Below are 20,570 nucleotides of genomic sequence, written 5' to 3'. Positions count from 1 at the left end.
AAGTTTTATAATGGGAAGTGTTGAGTAAACAAAATAAGAGATGGTGCCGGTGTTACTGTTAGTGCTGGCGATAATATCACCTAGCCTTTTCATGCTCCCACTGAAGCAGAACTGCTTGTAGCTACTGTAGGAACACTAATAAACCTAATTGTTAATAGATTAGCCTTTCAATTTAATCAGTGCTTACTGCCAAAGACTAAAGTGGCTGAGCAAAGACTGATAAGTGACAGAACAATTTTATTATACTTTATGGGCCAAGTTTGCAAATAGTCCTCTAAGAATATGCCTATGTTCAGATTCAACATCTAGATAAGTGCAAAACTCTCCATTTGAGCCCATCTTGCATGTGCCATTAGGTAGCTAAATATCTAGAGTGAGGTTTTCAAAAGCATTCAGCTTGGCCTAAATTTTACCATTGAATTTTATCAGGTGCCGTGGGAATGGGGAAGGCTGTTGTTAATATAACCACAATATTATTATCTTTATTTATTTTATGGATGTAGCACTTACAAGCCCTCAGAACCTCATTTTGCTAGGCACTGTACATACTAATGTGAAAGAATGTACCTGCCCAAAAAAGCTTGAGATCTAAGTATACAACTAATAATTCTATCTAATTCTATTGTTTCCCTTCATATGTGAATATTGAAAAAAACTGTTCTGCATGTTTTATAGCATGCATGTGATCTCTGTTGAATTTTTTAAAAAGTTCTATAATTCTCATTCAGCAGCCTTACATTGAATGAATGAGAATCATGCTTTCTTCCTGTGTTTGTTTGCACCTCCCCACCCCGTGGAGTATAGGATCTCCAGACAGAAGCCCCATATCATTTGGTCCATCTGAAGATTGAAGTAGAGAAAAGCAAATTCCTAAGCACAGTGGAAGAATGTAGATCTGAACTTGCTAGAGAGAACAAGCTGGTATCCAGGGAGGGCAGTGAAAAGACCATCAAAGAGCATCAGGTATGCACCATATGCCACCAAGTGGACACATATTTAAATACATTCAAATACAAACAAGATATAAAAACCAAGGTCTGATAGAACACAAGCAAGTTACTGCAGGTTCACACTGATGCAACTCTATTGATTTCAGTGAAGTGAAACTGGCGAAACATGACAGTAAATTGGATCCCTGGATGGAGGTTTTATAAATTCTCTGAACAACTTTTAAATGCATTAAGATTTGGAATCTTAAAGGAAAGCTGAATTTGATTTAATCCCTTTGCAAAAACTGGGAGCCTTCTTAGTTTTTGTAAAAGAAAAAAATAGTGATTTGTGGCATGGTCAGTGTGTTATTGTTGCTCTTTTCCCCCTTTTTAGATTTTCTTTGGTGAAAAGGGACCTTATCTGCTATGTGACAAAAGGCTGCAGCTGATTGAAGAACTGTGCCTAAAGCTCCCAGAATGGGACCAACTTAAGGTTACATTGGAAAGCTGCCAAGAAACCCTCAAGGAACTTAAATCCCAAATTGATAGGACCTATGTGAAACTAAAAGAAAACCCTGATAAGTGGAAGGATTACAAGAATAGGTAACTAGTTCTGTTCATTGTATATGACCGAGCATGGATCAGAACAATTAGTATATGTACTCGTCTTTAAAAACTCCAGTAATAGAAAAACACAGTTCAAGGAATGGTAAATAATTTTTTGTTCAAAAACAGAAAACTCTATTTTATGTAGTGGGTTCAAAATAATCTGTTTTTCTTCCAGCTGCCATTTTTCATTTACATTAATAAGTAGCAATTGTGGCTTGATAAAGGGTAATTTGCAGCTAACTTTTACCATGTTTTATGTTGTGTGCTCTTTGATTTCAGAATTTCTGAATTAGCAAATTGGATTTCATCAAAGGAAAGCGAGCTAACGAAGATTAAGCTTGGTGTCAATGATACTGCCAAATACAAACAATTTAAAACAGCAACAGAGGTTAGTTCTTAGTATATATTCAGATACGGTAGAGAGATTTCCGCCTTGGATTTCAGTGGTACCACCCATTAGTTCAGCTACATGGAGTCAGCGCATATAGCCTCTACAAAAGGAGAAGCTGGAGACCGGGCCATCTCACCACCTATCTTCACATCAGAGAGCAGAGTTTAAGGGAAGAAGAGACAATGATATCATCTAGTCTGACACCACCCAACAGTCTCACACTAAACTTAACAACCAAAATTAGACCAAAGTATTGCAGCCCCCAGGAGATTAAACTATTGTTTGCCACAGACAAGGAATAGGAGGGACCAAAGTGCTCTAATGTTCAATGCCAGTCTGATCTGAGGGAAAAGTCCCTGCCAACCCACATATGAGTTAGACTCTGAGCATCAGTCACACTCATAAATTTGTCCAGCTCTCTTTTAAAACCAATTAAGTAGTCTGCCCCTACAACTCTTAGCGGGAAGTTGTTCCCTCTGATATTTAGAAACTTTCTTCTAATTTCCATCCTGAATTTGTTCATGGATGGTTTGTATCAGTTTGTTCTTGTGCCAACATTGTCCTTTATCTTAAATAGGTCTTCACCCTTCCCGTATTTACCTATATGATGTACTTATGCAGAATACTTGTATCCCCTCTTAGACTTCTTTTTACTAGACTAAATAAAACCAAACTCTTCTAGTTTCCTCTCATAAGAGAAGCCCTCTGTAGCTCTGAACATGCTGGTAGCCTTTCTCTGCACCAGTTCCAGTTTAAATTAATCAACATAGGTGACCAGAACAATACACAGTATTCCACATGACGTCTTAACCCTAATAATACTCCTCTACCCCTACTGGCAATGCCTAGCCTGGTAATCTTAGGATTGCATTTGCCTTTTTTACTGCTACATATTACTCGTGGCTTATAGTCATCCTATGGTAGGCCCACACACTCCTTTTCTCTTCTTTACTGTAACTTCCAACTGACAATCCATCAGCTTATAACAGAAATCCTTATTATTACAGCCTAAGACCTTGCATTTTGTGCTATTAAATGTAATCTAATTTCTTAACTCCAGTCTTCAAGGTCATCAGAATCTTCCTGTATAATAGCTAATCCTTCTCTAGATTGATTATGCCTCTCAACTTGATATCATCAGCAAATTTCATTAGAACACTCCTACTTTTTGTGACAAGGTCATTAATAAAAATATTAAATATAAAATCATACAGGTGGAAGGAACCTTTAGAGGTCATCAAGTTCAGTTCCTGGCATTCATGGCAGAACCACACACCATCTAGACTGTCCCTGACAGATATTTGTCTGACCTGCTCTTAAAAATATCCAATGATAGAGGTTCCACAACTTCCCTAAGCATTTTATTCCACTATATAACCTCCTTGACAGGAAGTTTTTCCTAATTCCAACTAAACCTCCCTGGCTGCAATTTAAGCCCATTGCTTCCTGTCCTTTTACCATGCGTTGAGAAGAATAATTTTTCTCCCTCCTCCTTGTAACAACCTTTTAAGTTACTTAAAAACTGTTATCAAGTCCCCTCTCAGTCTTCTCTTCTCCAGAGACAAACCTGATTCTTTCAATCTTCGCTCATAGGTCATGTTTTCTAGACCTTTCATCCTGTGTGTTGCTCTTCTCTGGACCTACTCCAATTTCTCCACATCTTTCCTGAAATGTGACTCCCAAAACTGGACACAATACTCCAGTTGAAGCCTAAGCCGCATAGGGTAAAGCAGAAGAATTACTTTTCATGTCTTGCTTACTACAACACTCTTAACTTTGAGTGGATAGTGTATTCATCTGGGATGTGGGAGAACCCTAGTTTAGTTGCCCTTCCACTTGAGAGAGAGAAGGGATTTTAATAAGTAAGTGCTCTAACTAAGTGTCTTTGTGACTACCCTAAGTATCTGAAACCAGATAAAAACATAAATAAATGTTTCTAATTTGGCTAATCCCAATAGTCTTTAAAATATGCAATGTAATCCTATTTTAGATATATGCAAGCAGGATATTGTATGAAACCGATTGTTGTTAATACTAGCCTGTAGGGGAAAAAACAGGCTTCAGCAAAGTAGGGGACAATCCTGTAGTGGCTGTGGAAAGAGTGAAGGATTCAACCCTAAGTAGAACATGAGATACTCTATGGGAACTAGAGAAAAATACTATCCTACAGTCTTCAAAGGAAAATACACAAATTCTCACACACATATTTTTGTGCTGCTCATCACAGAATTGATATAAAATTGCCCATGAATATTATTTGTTGTTATATTTAATTGATTCTAAGCTTGTATATTTGTGATTCTTTGTAGGTTATCAGGCATGGTGTCAGCAAACAAGGAGAAAATTTTCACTGGCTGAAATCTAGACTTGCTGTTTTGACTGAGATTTCTGCTGAGGATGAATCCAGAAACAAAGAGGAAGAGTTATCTAAACTTTCTAGCGACTTCAAGGAACTGCTACATTTGCTGGCTGAGGTATAGTATGACCATTCACAGCGTCCTATGTAGTGACATCAACTATTGTTATACAAGAGTAAGTGACGTGCTGTGCTTTTTTTAATTATACAAGAAGCATACAGCAACCCAAATTCATTCAGATCCCAGGTGCAACAAAGCCTTGAGTCTAGCAAACAACAATATTAACAGAACTACTCAGTAGGCTCCTGAATCTTTCTCTGCTTCAGATGAACATTTCTGAATCCAAAATATCTTCAGTGCTTTAGGTATTTTTACCTAAAAATGGAATACTAGTTTTCGACAATTAAATACTATCAAGCATTTTACATTGACAGCCTGGTACTAATATTTGGAAGTCTCAGGATTCAGAACAATAGATTGGCAAAGTAAGGCTCTAAAGTGATTGGAGTCCCTACCATCCTTACTGGCTGATCTGCAACCAAATTCTGGTATCACTGAAGTCACTGGAAGTTTTGGCCTCTAAGGGTATGTCTATACAGCAGTGTTATTTAGGATTAACTGACGTTATTCCAAAATAACATAATTCACATCTAGTCTACACTACAAGCTGTTATTTTGACATAATGTCAAATAATGTTGAGATGGAGGACTTCTTACTCCATCTCCTGTAACCCTCATTTTACGAGGAGTAAGGGAAGTTGGAGGAAGAGTGCTATTTCTCGGACTTCCTGCTATGGAGACTGTGCCAAAAGCTGAAATAAGCTATTTCAACTTAAGCTATGAAATTGACGTAGCTCAAGTTGCATAGATTATTTCAGCTTTAGCCCTGCTGTGTAGAAGTGCCCTAAGAGACAGCAAGCTACAGGTTGAACTTATCTAGTCTCACACCCTTGGGACCTGATCAGTGCTGAACCAGAGAATTTGTGAGACCATGGGATGTCAATATAGTCTAGCAACATTAGCAACACTTCCGCTGCTTACTGGGTCCTCAGAAGACATTCGGGGTAAAATAGAGCTAAATAACAGCACGTAATGCTGAGAATCAAGACTAGTGGCTGTAAACAAACTTTATGGGACTGTGGGAAACTTGGCCACACCCATGATAAGCGGATATCCACCTAACTAAAATCATGCTGGACCACAGATGTTGCCGGATTAGAGTATGTCAGACTAGAGAGTTTCAACCTGTATAAAACTACTTGCGGGCCTGAAAAAGGGGTTATTAATGAGTTATTGCAAACAGAGCTGCTTAGCCTGTTTCATCAATGACTGAATCACATTTTTTTGGCAACTAATGTTTCCCTGGCATACATGGCACCTCATTGGCCCCACTTCACCTGTGGTCCCTCCATTCTCTAATGAGGAAGAAGATACTGAGGAGGAAGTTGTCTTTTTATCACAGCAGTTCTCTCCCAAACTAAACAGGATATCTCACTTAAGTTTAGGGACCTCAGTCAACTTCAGATACACAAATATTCTCCAGGCTTCTTCACAGCCCTTTTCTATTTCCATTTAGCTCTGATGGACAATTAGAAGCATCAAACTATCCTGAAGAAATTTTGATTCTAGATCTAGGGGCAATCAAGCCTGTCACTGATGGAGTCTCCTCCATATTTTTTGTAAGAGAAGATTAGGAGGAGTTTGGGTATCTCCTTGTTACGAGGCAGATGAAGTTAAGAATGGAGACTCTAGTGCCACTTTTACTGCAGTCTCATTTAGAGATCTTGTAACTTCATTGTAATTGCTCCAGGTTTATACAGGATCCAAGTGTTTATTCAAATGTAATTTAATTTTACTTGGTGTGAAAATTGGACTTGAAATCTTATGAAAACTGTTGGTTCATAATGTTATGATTTCATTAAGCCTCACATACTGCACAATATAACTTTACATGGGATTTACGTGTATATACCTCTTGTCTCACCCAAAAACAAGAACAAGGAAAATAAGAGATTGATGAACATTTAATAAAAAATAGAAATGTTTATTAACCTTTTTCAGAACCTAAATATGGTTTGACTTTAAGTTGTCCTCAAATTGATAGTGAAGTTCTGTTGATTCTGAACATTGCTGAAATATTTCACACATTCCTAAAAACTGAAATCTGACTAACTTGCATTTTGTATTTGTATATTCTTCCGCTAGTATACTATTGTGGAATTGTTGATGAATGCTAGGCTAATAGGAAGTATAAATAATATACTGAGAGAAATCTTCAAATTCTGTAAATTGTCACATATAATCTGAAATAAATGGAGTTATGACAATTTATATCCAATGAAGTTATGACCCATAAAGTATTACAACGATATGGCAAACAGATAAGCCTAAAACATGTCTACCTTATTCTTATTTCCTATGAACATTGCTAGTTTTTATAAATACAAAGCAAAAGAAGGGTCCTAAATGACCTGCAGGTGTATGGGTTTTGCATTACAATTATCATGTGTTACAAAAAATACCCCAAATGTAAATTAATCCTATTCAGCTATTGCATGTATCAATATTTTTCATAAATATAGATTGAGAAGATGTTAAGCACTGTTGAGGATTGTGTCCAATACAAAGAAGAAGTAAAAAGTGCCCTAGAAGAACTAATTACCAATTCAAAAGAAGCCCAACTAGAGGCTGAAAAAATCTTAGATACAGAAAGCTTATTACAGGCTCAACAACTACTTCTACATCATCAGGTAGGACAACTGGTCATACTCAGATTTGATCAACTTGTTATTTGTGGTTTGTGTCATTGATAAGTAGAGAGTGTTTGTGTAGCTTCTCTTGTGGTGTAATGCAGTGTATTTTATATGACAATGTCAGGTATAAAATATAGCTCTAGCATTGGGACATAGTGCCTCTGTAAGAGTGCTCATGTAGCCACGTTATGCTGATGAGACAGAGCTCTCCCATCGACTTAATAAAACCAGCTCCATGAGTGACATAGTGCTGTGTACATGAGCGCTTATACTGGAAAAACCTATGTTGTTCAGGGGTGTGTTTTTTCACACTCCTGAACAACAGTAGCCTAAATATTATTGGTTTATAATTATGGAAATTACTTTGTCTTGGAATAAAGAGGCCAAGATTTTCATACTTTGATGCCATAGTATACATCTTTAAATTAAAAATAGCCAGATTTTCAGTGAATGTGAGCACTTGCAGCTCTCATTGAATTCACTTGAGTTCCAGACTCTGAAAATGAGGCCATTTTTATTTAGGTACCAAATTTTGATTTTTTTAACAAGATGTACTATTACAAGTACTTTTAAAAAGGCTAAGTATTTTAAAAGGCTAAGATTCTGATTTGATCTTTGTTAGCATAATGGGAAGAATTATTTACACGGATCATTTTTTCCACTACTTTGTAGCTCCATTAATAGTTTGGTTTAATGACATTATATTGCAATGGTTCAATTAAACCAATGCTTCAATTTGCACAATTAATGTTTTTAATATTGCAGGCCAGATTCTGTCCTCAGTTATACCATTGTATGCAACTGAAGGCAGAATTTGTCCTTTTTTTTCTGACTAGGTGCGCAGTGCTATAAGAAGCTGTTTACATTGCAAGATGTCATATTTTCACCAAACCAGGTGCTCAGCTATTACAATAATAGTTTCTTATTTAAACTGATTGCTGGGCAATAGAATGAAAAAGTGAGTTTTAATCTTAAAAGTGATCTCAGTTGTGCAACAGTTACATATATCCAGTGTTTTTAAACATAATAACATATAGTATGTCTACTAATGTAATAAAGGTTGGGGGTTATGTTCTATCATGTACTGTAGAACACGGCTGTACTGTGTGACAGTAACTTTTGGGTGTCCTAAAAAAGAATCACATCATTGTCAGTGTTTGTGCATGGAGTAAATGGTGTAGATTAACCGGTGTTTCTCACAGTTGGATGTGCCATGTTCTCTAACTAGAAGATGCTAAATTGTACCTCTGTTTCTATTCAGCGCATGTCATATTTGTAATAACTATATTCATGTTATAGTTGCTGTATGTGCTGCATTTTTAAGACTCTGCAAATTGAAGTCAATATGAGAGAGGCGGAAGGAGGAGCACTGCTCATAGGAATTCAGCAGGTTTATCCTTGTTGCAGAAGTCAGGAAAAGTCATGGGTGAAACTCTCACCTTGTCCTTGCCCCGTATAGCAGATGGGAGAATTGGTACAAATGGGATCTTTAAAAGCCCTGAAATTGTCTAGAAGAGAATGGAGACAGACAGATGCCGGCTGCCTTCTGAGCATTCTTTCACAAACCCAGCAAAGGGGCATGTCAGAGGCAAGGCTGGAGGTGGGTGAGGCACCCACATGCAAGGGGGTGCAGCTGCTGCGTGAGACTTCTGAAAGTCCCGCAGCCCATAAGACAGCCCTCGAAGGCACTCTAATTATGTCAAGGGCTGCACCGCCCCTTTATCTGCCCAGAATTTGGGCACCATAACAGTGCCTTAAAGCCAGTCTTCCCTTCTCTCTCTTTGGGCTGTGAGTTCTATGTTGCACCTCTAGGAGGTGAATAAAGTGTCTAGTGACATGAAAAGGAGCACACACCTTTGGCTTTCACTGTGTTTGCTCTGTGGGTATACAGTGTGCTTCCCTCAGTGCTGCTCTGCATCTGATGAATGGCACAGAGAAGGAGCAGGGCTACTGCCATGTTTACACTACAACCAAAGGTACTCCGAAGCCAGAGGGTAGTGAAGCATCATGAGCCAGATGCCAGGCATTATTCAGTACTTTGTAGCTGGTTTATGGCTGCCTTCTGCACAAGTGCACTACTGCTCCATCTGTCCTCACCCTCTAACGGTACTTCTGTCTAGGAAGGAGATAATGTAGCCCTTTGTCTATTATCCCCTTTATGAAGGGGATACATACAGAAAGCTGTGGGTGTGTTTCTAATGTCCCTGCTTTCAATACTGAATTGAGAATCATTTAAATCTGTATCAATCCTGTTGAATGAATGCTTGTAGCAAAGGACAAAGAGGCTCCGTGCAAAGAGACAAGATGTGCAACAGCAGATTGCCCGAGCTAAACAGCTGCAGATTGAAGGAGGACTGCCTAGCACAGTGCAAGAAGATTTACAGAAGTTGGAAGGCACATTAGAAAACATGCAGCAGAATATGGAGAAACGGGAAGAAAAATTACAGGTGAGCATTTAGCAGGTAACATTACAGTATCCTCTGTATTCAATTTTCCTATTTTTTCATGTAATTTAGTTAAAGGGTTGACAACTTGCTACTTCTTCCAATGGTAACAGGTCAGCATCCTGTCTTTTAATTTATTTTTCTATCCATGCAATGAGAATTGAGTTTGCCCCACATTTTAACATTTTTAACAAATCTGTGATCAGTTTCTCATATTTGAGACTCACTATGTGGGAATTTCACTAACAGAACCCATGCATCCATCCTTATAGTTTTCTCTCTTTTTTTGAGTAAAATGTGGGAGTCCTTTTCGATTTTAGTATACATCTAATTTTTGGGAACTGTTTAAAAGCTTGTTGTTCAGTCCTAATTGATTATGTTGACTCTCATTTAATAGACAAAATCCCTATGAATTAGCTTTAAATTGGGGGTTGTGTGGCACCTTTATTCATGAAGGATGACATTTCACTGTAATGAAAATTTTTAGGTTTCAATTAATAATAATACCTAGTATATACACAGCAGTGCACAAACAATTAAACCTCAAAACGGCCATATGAAATATCCTGAGTTCACAGATGGAAAAACAGAGGCACAAAGAAATGAATTGACTTGTCTCAAATCACAGAGCAAATTACTGAGTCCTTCCTGCCTCTCAACCCTGAGTTCAATTCGCCAGCCTATACCTGTCCATCAAATTTTTGTTGTCCAAGGGTGATAGTGCCATTGGATATATCTCTGTGCTTGGAAGTTTGAAGGTACCGTAGTTATTTCCTGTGTTATGATTGACATTAAAGGCTATTAGAAAATTTCTTAATTTGAATTATTGGTTGAAGCAAAGTAGGTATTTCTTGAAGGACCCACCTTCGGCCAAGTCTCACTAGTAGCTCTAGATTATTTCAGAAATTTGAGATTACAAGGAAACATTCACTATACTGATGATACAAGGCTCCAAACTTGCAGTAGCTAGTAATCAAATGTCACTTGTTAACCAAAATTTACATTAGATAAACTGAACTTTCTCTATTCAGCTTGGTATTAAATATAACTACCATTTTACCTGTTCTGTTTTTTAAACAGTTTTCTATTTCTATAGATAACATTGAGCAAAGATCTGGTACTTCCACCTTTACTTATATAGCTGTGAGGCTTTAGTAGATTCAGACATATGCTTAAAACTCAAAGAGAAATGTACCAGAGAGGAGAGCTGTGCTTTTCTGTGTAACAGAATAGAACACGTGCTAGATGACTACACCTTAACTGTCTTCTAGATAGATATATCTGCAGCATAGCTGGAGGAGGGGGGGGAGGATGTCTGTAATATTTTGCATTTAGGTTTGTAACCTTTAACTATCAGTAATTTCCATCCAAACACTTTTCTGTTGTCCTATTTTGTGTAGGTCACAGTAAACAAGTGGGAACAGTTTGAAAGAGACAAAGAAACAGTAGTCAAATATCTTAAGCAAGCAAGCTCTGCACTTGAACGCATTTTAAGCTTTAGCAGTTTGGAGAGCCTCTCATCAGAACTGGATCAGACAAAGGTATGTATACAGAGTAGTGGAATTTGACACTGTTCTGTCTTACTTGTTAATAAGTAGTGCAAAAAGTTGTCTTTTGATCTCTATATGGTTCTTCCATTAATGAGAGAAACAAAGGTAGTGAGGTCATATATTTTATTGAATCTGTTTCTGTTGGTGGATAGGACAAACTTTTGAGCTACACAACTTTCAAGGCCCCATTAATGTCTATAGATGCTCTGCATGAGTCTGGAGACAATATATTGCCTTCAGCAGTTAAATGATTGTTTCTACATTGAAATAAATATATCTGCCAGTGACGTACATATCTTGGGTATGTCTACACTACCCTGCTAGTTCAAACTAGCGGGGTAATGTAGGCATACCGCACTTGCAAATGAAGCCCGGGATTTGAATTTCCCGGGCTTCATTTGCATAAGCGGGGAGCCGCCATTTTTAAAACCCCGCTGGTTCGAACCCCGTGCAGTGCGGCTACACGGGGCTCGAACTAGATAGTTCGGACTAGGCTTCCTATTCCAAACTACCGGTACACCTCGAGGTGGAACGGGGTGTACCAGTAGTTCGGAATAGGAAGCCTAGTCTGAACTACTTAGTTCGAGCCCCATGTAGCCGCGCTGCACGGGGTTTGAACCAGTGGGATTTTAAAAATGGCGGCTCCCCGCTTATGCAAATGAAGCCTGGGAAATTCAAATCCCGGGCTTCATTTGCAAGTGCGGTATGCCTACATTACGCTCCTAGTTCGAACTAGGAGGGTAGTGTAGACATACCCCTTGAGAGTAAAGTAATTAGCTGAACGTTATTATTTTACTCAATCCAAGTGTTATAAATATAAGGGTAGATATGAACCAATATATTTACTTCCTTATCATGCTGTCAAAAGATCATGTATCTGGTATGTGTTTCTTCTCTTCAGCATGCATAGCAGTAACCTTTAATTGCAAGTACTTTTGAAGTTAGTAGACCAAATAAGGTTGATAATTTTTTCTCACATTCAGCGTAACACCAGTGGTTAATTCTTTTCCTATCTTGGTGTGACTACACAGCAGGGGTAACTTGAAATAAGCTACGCAAACTGAGTTACATCAATTGTGTAGCTTATTTTGAAATAGCTAATTTCAAACTTGGGAGAGTCTACGCAGCACTTATTTTGAAATAGAGCACTCTTTCTCTGACTTCCCTTACTCCTTGTACAGTGGGTGTTACAGGAGTCAGAGTAAGAAGTCCTCCAGCTTAACGATATTTTGACATTTTTTTGAAATAACTGCCTGTTGTGTAGACACGGACTAAGTTATTTTGAAATAACACTAGTTATTTCAAAATAATGTTGCTGGGTAATAGTACTTTCTCTATATGTTCCCTTCTTTCTGTTTTCTTTCTGCTCTCCCTCCGGTGTTAACACAATTCATATTATCTAAAGGATTATCCTTTTCCTATATTGAACTTATTCAGAGCTTTCCTACTGAGGGAATGTCTAGACTGCATCCCTTTGTCAACAGAGGGATGCAGATTAGGCAGATCAACACTGCAAATGAGGCAGGGATTTAAATATCCTGTGTCTAATTTGCATAAAAATGGCCACCACGTTTTGCTGACTCAGCACTTTGTCCGCAAAAAGAGGCAGTCTAGAGGGGTATCTGTTGAGAAAGAAAGCCTTTTTTGACAGATCCCTTATGCCTCCTGCAAGGAGGTTTATAGGATCTATCGAAAAAGGCTTGCTTTCTTGACAGATCCCCTGCCTCTTTTTGCCGACAAAGCAAAATGCAGTGATTATATCTTTCCCTGTTGACTATGATACCAATTTGTATCTAACTCTGGTCAATCTGGCTATCCATCATGATCTTGTATGAAATAAAATAATGCTAAATATAGACAAAAGTCAAGCTACAAGCTACAACAAGCTATAAATCCATCACATATATAGGGGGTATAGCACTTAAAAGATAATTAAATGCAAAAAAATCACCTACACATACTATCCTCTCCAATTTCATTAATAAAACTATCACAGACCATCCAAGACACTGATTTTTAACTGAGTACATTGACCTCTTATTGTCCTATCATAGTTTGTTGTCTTAATTAGAACAAAATACTTAACTAAAATGAGCTTTTGTTAATGAAAGTGTGGAAATAAAAAGATTCTATGTTTTTACATCTACTGTGAATAAATATTAATAATCTTGGGAAGATCCTTGCTCAGCACAGAAGAAGAAAAAACAATAATTTTAGCATCAGGAAATGTAAAACATTTTAAATAACAATTATGATCCCTCCTTGCAGGAACTTTCTAAGCAGACAGTAGCCATGGCATCCCAGGCGGAGAATCTTGTGAAGTACTCTTCTGAAATACAGCTAGGCTCAAAGAACAAGCAATCCCTTCAACAGCAGGCAAAGTCAATCCAGGAACAAGTGAAAAAAGTGGAAGTTACCCTTGAAGAAGAGTATGTTCTTAAGTCCTAGTATTTCCTCTCTGCCATAAGAATGTATCTGATTTTTACATTACATTGTCAACATTTCATGTTAAGTCTCAAAGAACACTGTAAATTTTAGCTTGCCATTGAGTAGTAACTGGGAGAATAGTACTAACTATTGCTGAGAACACAAATACCTATGCAATAAAGAAAATAGTGGTTTGATATTACAAAGTAACTAAAATGATTCCAGGCATATTTAACCAATAGCATTTTTTATTTCTAAGCCATGGGCTCAATCTTATGAAGAGGGGACATTAGTTATGTTCTTCAAGTACTAGAGGCTTCTGAAAAATATCTCAGTCCAAGTATAAAAACAACACAATTACCACGTGTCTCTCACATTTTCCTCCTTTTTCCACAGGAATGTTGAAAAGTGCTATCTTAGTGAATGCCCCAATTTGATTTTCACTGGTAGTTCAATAAGCTGTTTCTGTTGGTGAAAATAAGAAAAGGTTTGCCAAAATTCTGGCAAAAATGGAAATATAAATGGAAAAATCAAGATCCATGGAGAAACCCCTGAAAATGAATGTGACATTTTGTGTTTGTTAAAATATAATACATGTTCACTAGTTTATCACTATTTCAGTTTGGGCAATGACATCTTGTGAAACTCTGTTCATAGAGTCACATATTGCCAGAAACTCTTATCAAATCCAGTTAGGAAAGCTGGAGAATAGGTGAAGCTGATAGTCACTGTCAACCGATATTGTCTGTACCATGCTTCGGTCTGAACAGTTTCTTTAGATTTTAAGTTTTCATTAAACATATGCACTTTGTATCATATTAAACCAGATCCTCAGCTAGTACCAATCTGTGTTGCCACATTTAGTTCAGTGGAACTGCAATGATTTATCCAACTGGGGATCTGATTTGCTGGTTGTAAAGATAAACTTCCAAGTATATCCCGGTTCCATGCTGCCTTAGTTCCAAGAAGTTAGAATTATGTCCTTCTATCTCAGTGGTTATCTAACCAAAGACAGCGCAAATGCCAACATTGTTGCTATTTCAGTATTGATCATTATACGTCTATTTTGAAATTTTGGGAAGAATTTGACTATAGTTCATCCACTTTTTCTTCCCAATGTGAATCCTGATCCCAACAGCTTTATAGCAAGTATTTGGCAGTTTCATTCTTTACACGCTCCTCATTAAAATATGTGAGATATTGTCATTTATTGTCAAATAATCTATCCTTTTCTACTTAACTTGCTAGTGTGACTTTTCCCATCATCATGATGTTGGCTTCCATTATCTTTCGATTCAGTAGACTCTTAGTTGCTGCATACTGCCAATGATATATATTCATTTCTCTGCTTAATAGTGTGGTATCATTTTATAAGGCCTTGAAGAAAGCCAGAGATTTTGACCATATTCCCGTTCAGCCTAGAGTTGCAAGTGAAGTAATTTAACATGTCTGTGGTACTATGATACAACAGTGTATCTTTGCACAGTTGCTTCTTTCTGCAAAACATGCATGTCTGTGTAACTGGATATTAGAACCAGATTAACTTGTAAAACTTGTATTTTGCATCAAAGTCAATATCTTTCATATATGGTCATAGGGTGGCTTATGTATACTGAATAGTAGCAGTGCTAGTGATTAGAAATGTTCTGAACTGAAGATGTCCCACTACACACAGCAGGTCTCGCATACTACTCTTCTATGAGAAATCCTTCAGGAGGAAAAAAAGGCAAACAAATCTGCATAGTCAGTGTCACAACCAACCTGACAAACATTCCTTCTGTGGAGATTGATTTGTAGCTCATCAAAGGGCACTGAGGGATGTCCTTAAAATATGGCAAAGTCCAAAGAATCGTAATGAAATCAGATTCCCAGCCCAGTGGAGTTCGGACGAGCTGCACAATGTTCTATGGCTTCTGTGTTCTAATCTCCAGCTCACATGTTCCTGGCATCATGACAGACTTAGGATACGTATTGCCACCTTATCTCAGTGTAATGCTGACAGACCCTTGTAGTTATCAGCTGGGATCAAACCTGGAACCTCTGGAATTTAATACAAGACCCTCCTCTGCATGAGCTAAAAGATGCCCCTCTCATAGCCAAGATGTAACAGGCTCATTGTTTACCAGCTAGTCTAGCTGGCACTAGAGGAGACAGTGTCAAACCAAGCAGGTACTGATTTCATAAGCACCATCATACCCTTTGAAAGAAAAAGAAGCTATGGCCAAGAAGTTAATTTTGATATACCCAATGCAAGGCATATGAGAGAAAGGAGAAGGGTATTTTTTGTGTGATGCCTTGGACCTAAATCAAGATCAAGCACAATCTCTTCCTGTTTAATATGTCTAAAATGTACATTTATAGATAAAAAATTTTTTTGGAGCAAGTGGAAGCTTCATCAGGTTTCTGTTCTTTGACTCAATGTTCACTCTTTGCTCAAGGAAAACAAGCAGCTGCTTGCTGGCTGGCAGATTGTTGTTTATCACATAAGACAATGAAATAGTCAGTCCTGCTAAAAAATTAATTCAGATCCTTTTTTTTAAGTAATCTGATACAGCCATATAATGTTCATATTTCACAGAATATTGTTTGTATATACTGCCTGGATTGCTTCTCTTTAGCATTTATTGCTTTCATGTGTTCCTCTGTACACAGGTGGTGAGACAAATTTTATAGTTACTCATATTGTGTGTAACACTATTGAGATTAATGGAATTGTACAAAGTCTGATCTGACTTTGGTCCAAAATACACATTTACATACTCTAAAAACATTCTTTTGACAATACAACCTACCTATAATTTGGTTAAGTAGTATTTTTAATTAGACCCTGTAAGAGAAATTTTAGTATATTAAACTATTTATTTTCTCTACTTAATTTGATTAATTTTAGTATTAAAACCATGGAAATGGTGAAAAGCAAGTGGGATTATTTTGTCAGTAATTTTGAAGCTCTGTCCATCTGGATAACTGAAAAAGAAAAAGAACTGGATACCTTGGAAACATCATCATCTCCCTTGGACATGCAAATCAGCCAAATGAAGGTGATTGGTTCACATGTTACATTAACCATTACAATCCTATTTCTGTCTTTTTTTTGTTTGTTTGGTTTTTTTTGCTAGAGACTGCAAGGGAGAGACTTGAGTTTCAGAACTACAATGATGTAAAGATGTTACACTTTGTATATAAAAATATCAAGCTCAATTTTTGCAAGAGCTAAAGGAAATAGGCTGTTTTTTTGTTAGGGTTTCTCTGTTACTCACTATTTATACATACATAGCCTTCACTGTATGTAACATTAAAGAATTTTAATGAATGCAGGTTTTTTGAATGAAGCTCACTGGCTTACACAAAATAGCCATGTGGTATGTTTTCACTGAGTTAGAAAGCCTTTGTATTGTAAAATGTACATCCGTCAGTGGCTATAGCACCCTCTTTTATAGCACCTGATGTTTTGTGTGTCTTTTATGCTGAAATAATAAAGGAACTAGTGTGCTCACTAGCTTGTGCACCCATAGACCTTTATTGCTACAGTTCCAAATTCTCTGTACTGTATGATAGATACACATTTTCTCCTAGTTCATTTAATGATGCCAGAGGTGCACAATACCTCTAAAAGTTGCACTTAGTCAAATATGCTGCCAGTTCCATGGATCACTTTACTTACTCCTGCTACATACTATAGTTATGTCTTCCCAATCTGCAAGTGTTCATTGGTGCAAAGTTCCCAAAACATAGTTTTTTCTATGAACCCTTTACTCTTCAGTAGCTTGCATTCGGGCTGCTGCAGGAAGTTGCAACATATTTTGAAAGGATCCCAAGTCATATTGATTTGGTTAACTGGAAGAGTTTCTTGACAGAATATTAATTTCTGAAGTTGTGACCAGATTAACATATGCAAAATAAATGAAATCACCAATCTCTTGGTTGTAGCAGTGAAAGATAAAACACTGCTTGAATTCTTACCTTGTCATTGAAGCAATGTGTCAAAAAAATTCCCAGTAAAATTAATGTCTCCGTGTTTTTCACAGACACACATTAAATCATACATCCCTTTTTGTTAGCAGCCAGTGGATAAAACCTTCATTTTCAATAACTCTGATGGAGAAAATAGAACACATCTGAATTACACATTACATTATAAAAACATACAAAAGTTTCAGAGGGATAGGCATGTTAGTCTGTTACTGGAAAAACTTAGAAAACAGTGAATAGTCTAGCTGCACCATAAAAACTAACAAAACATGTAGATAGTGTCATGAGCTTTTGTGGGTTCAACCCACTTCTTCAGATGAATGGAGTATTAAAAGTGCAGTTCCAAAATAAATAGAGGATGGGGTGGGGAGGGAAAAAAGAGTGAATTAGAGTGTTCATGTTACAAGAAACTCCTAGAGAAGGTGCAAATTGTTCTTAAGTACCCATTGTTTGGTTGGTTAAGACATTTGGATATGGAAAGTAGAGTGCTAGCCAGGTAATGTCTTTATTCATTCCTTTGTGATGGCTCCCAAACCTGTAAATGAAGTCAAGTTCCAATGCTTCCCTGTGTATTTGGCTTGTGGAATTGGCCTGAAACATCATGGTGACTTGGAGATCCATTAATGGGAGATCCATTAATGAGTGCCCGGGCTGGTTAAACTGTTCTCCAACAGGTTTCTGTGTCCTGGCACTCATTAATGGATCTCCAAGTCACCATGTTGTTTCAGGCGAATTCCAAAGCCAAATACACAGGGAAATGTTGGACCTTAATTTAATGTACAAGTTTGGGAGCCATCACAAAGGTATGAATAAAGACATTACATGGCTAGGATGCTACCTCCACATCTAATGTCTTAACCCAGTGTTTCTCAACTTTTCTTGCTCATGACCCCTTTCTGAGCCTCATTCATCATATGCCTGACAGTTAAGTTTGGGTGGCCCCCTCAGAAACTTACTGTGGCCCCCTAATGTTCTGGTTTTTTTCCATGTGGCCTCCTAGAAGTAAGGTGTGGCCCCCTGGGGAGCCATATGGTCCACGTTGAGAAGCACTGTCTTAACCAATCAAACCTACCCCATCCCCTATTTATTTGGAACTGGATTTTTAATACTCCATTCATCTGAAGAAGTTGGTTGTACCCTTGAAAGCTCATGATACCATCTACATGTTTTGTTAGGCTTTAAGGTGCTGCTAGACTATTAATTGCTTTTTAAGTTTTTCTATTATGAAAACAATGAGGAGTCCTGGGCCTCTAACATATTGATTAAGGTATAAGGTTGCATGGGTCATTTTTACCCACAAAATCATATGCCCTAATAAATCTCTTAGTCCCTAAAATGCCACAGGACTCCTTGTTGTTTTTGCAAATACAGACTAATAGGGCTACTCCTCTGAGACATAACATTATGTTATAATTTAGAAAGTGTGTCCCTGAATAGGTTCTTTTACATGAAATGTAACTGATTTATGCAAATACATACAGGTTCATCCATGCAGATCTGATGGGAGAAGTGATACTTAATGATATTTGCATGCTATGCTTGAACAGATTAGCGATGACTACATTCCATTCCAGTATAAGTGTATGAGAACTGAATATAACTCTTCAATTAAATGTCAGTTATCAGACTGAAAATTACTTTAAATTGACAGCTAAGCATTTGAGTGAATTAGCATAAAATACATTCTTCTACATTTTGAATAAAAAAGGCAAGTATCCACACTACCAAGCCTGTTTTTCAAAATAACAACTCCTGCTTGCGAAGAGGAATCAGCTTATTTTGAAATAGTTATTTCAGAACTTATTATTTCAAAATCAGTTATTTTGTAATAAGTTGGTAGTGTAAACATAGCCTAAGAGATTTTACTCTAATTCCTAGTGGGCAGAGATCCAAAGAAATTACTTTTACAGTTATCACTAAATTTTATCGCTCTTGTCAGACTCAGTTATCCACCACCTCTTAGGTGATAAAGGACACCGTAGGTACAAATTTGCACCACCTAACTTATTCCTGTTCTTTTGAGTCAGGATTGCATCTACAGTGCTGTCAATCTAGTACCTTTCATTAACACTCTATTCTCATGCAAAAAAAAGTGATTTTATCATCAAAATTCATTCAAAGCATCGCACATAGACTTTATAATTGCTGATTTAGAACAAGTATCAGAGGGGTAGCCGTGTTAGTCTGAATCTGCAAAAGCGACGAGGAGTCCTGCATCTGACGAAGTGGGTCTTTGCCCACGAAAGCTTATGCTCCTACACTTCAGTTAGTCTATAAGGTGCCACAGGACTCCTCGTCGCTTTTGCTGATTTAGAACAGTGCATTTTAACTATACTATATAACTTTGCTGCTCTAGACGCTTACCTTGCAAAATTCTTTTCACTGCAAGTTGAGTAATTATTTTTGAATAGTAAGTAAAATATAATTAGTGTTTTTGTTGTCAGCATGATTACACTAGTTCAGTAGATCTTGTGCCTGGAATGGTACAGTTTCATGTCAATCTTGGAATTTTGCCAGTCACATAACCCTTTTCATATACATTTTTGAGGATGATTGAGCATTTCTCCAAATCAGTACAAGAGGGTTTATGTGTCTCCCCATTACTTGACAGTTCTGACAAAAAGCTTCATGAGCATGCCACATGGGCTGAAGTGAACATTCTTCCTTTCCATGTGCACAGATGTTTAATGAATACAAATGCATAGGTGCTACAAGTTTCCAACTTGTGTGAAGGTCTCATGCTTCTCCTTCATTGCTAATTAAAATATGCATAGAAACAGATAAAATAGGATACACCAAGATCAACTAGCACCTACCTTCAAAGTAGAAGATGAAAACAAAAGCTAATGATAGATTATCTCAGAGCTATGTTTAATGATCTAAGGCAAGTATCAATATGGTCCAGAGGAGAATGTTGTTTGGACCGCCAATCTGGCTCTTGATTTAATCCTGTGCTTGAGAGGCAGAATTATCTTAGTTAAATTTCTAATCTGATTCATTCTTTTAGATCATAAATTCTTTTTTTCCAATTTGTAAAATGCTCTTATTTACACTCTAACACACATGCTTGCAAACTGTTAAATCCTATTCATACTAGATTATTGTCCATCTCCTGGTCAATATGTTTATTTTTCATTG

General features: G+C 37.3%; 1 protein-coding gene across 12 annotated transcripts in view; it reads left to right on the top strand.

The window, feature by feature from the left end:
- Positions 1-20,570, top strand: part of SYNE1 (spectrin repeat containing nuclear envelope protein 1) — a 488,224-nt gene that overhangs the window by 172,588 nt on the left and 295,066 nt on the right. For all 12 annotated transcript variants that reach the window (XM_075924456.1, XM_075924455.1, XM_075924462.1 and 9 more), the window contains 9 exons: positions 805-963; positions 1,324-1,532; positions 1,818-1,926; positions 4,239-4,403; positions 6,869-7,036; positions 9,310-9,486; positions 10,884-11,024; positions 13,302-13,462; positions 16,351-16,501. In XM_075924456.1, coding sequence (XP_075780571.1) covers positions 805-963; positions 1,324-1,532; positions 1,818-1,926; positions 4,239-4,403; positions 6,869-7,036; positions 9,310-9,486; positions 10,884-11,024; positions 13,302-13,462; positions 16,351-16,501 — 1,440 coding nt within the window. The remainder of the gene's footprint in view (positions 1-804; positions 964-1,323; positions 1,533-1,817; positions 1,927-4,238; positions 4,404-6,868; positions 7,037-9,309; positions 9,487-10,883; positions 11,025-13,301; positions 13,463-16,350; positions 16,502-20,570) is intronic.

This window comes from Pelodiscus sinensis, chromosome 3 (genome assembly GCF_049634645.1).
Source record: "Pelodiscus sinensis isolate JC-2024 chromosome 3, ASM4963464v1, whole genome shotgun sequence".
Lineage (NCBI taxonomy): Eukaryota > Metazoa > Chordata > Testudines > Trionychidae > Pelodiscus > Pelodiscus sinensis.
This window is presented reverse-complemented; position numbering and strand designations above follow the sequence as displayed.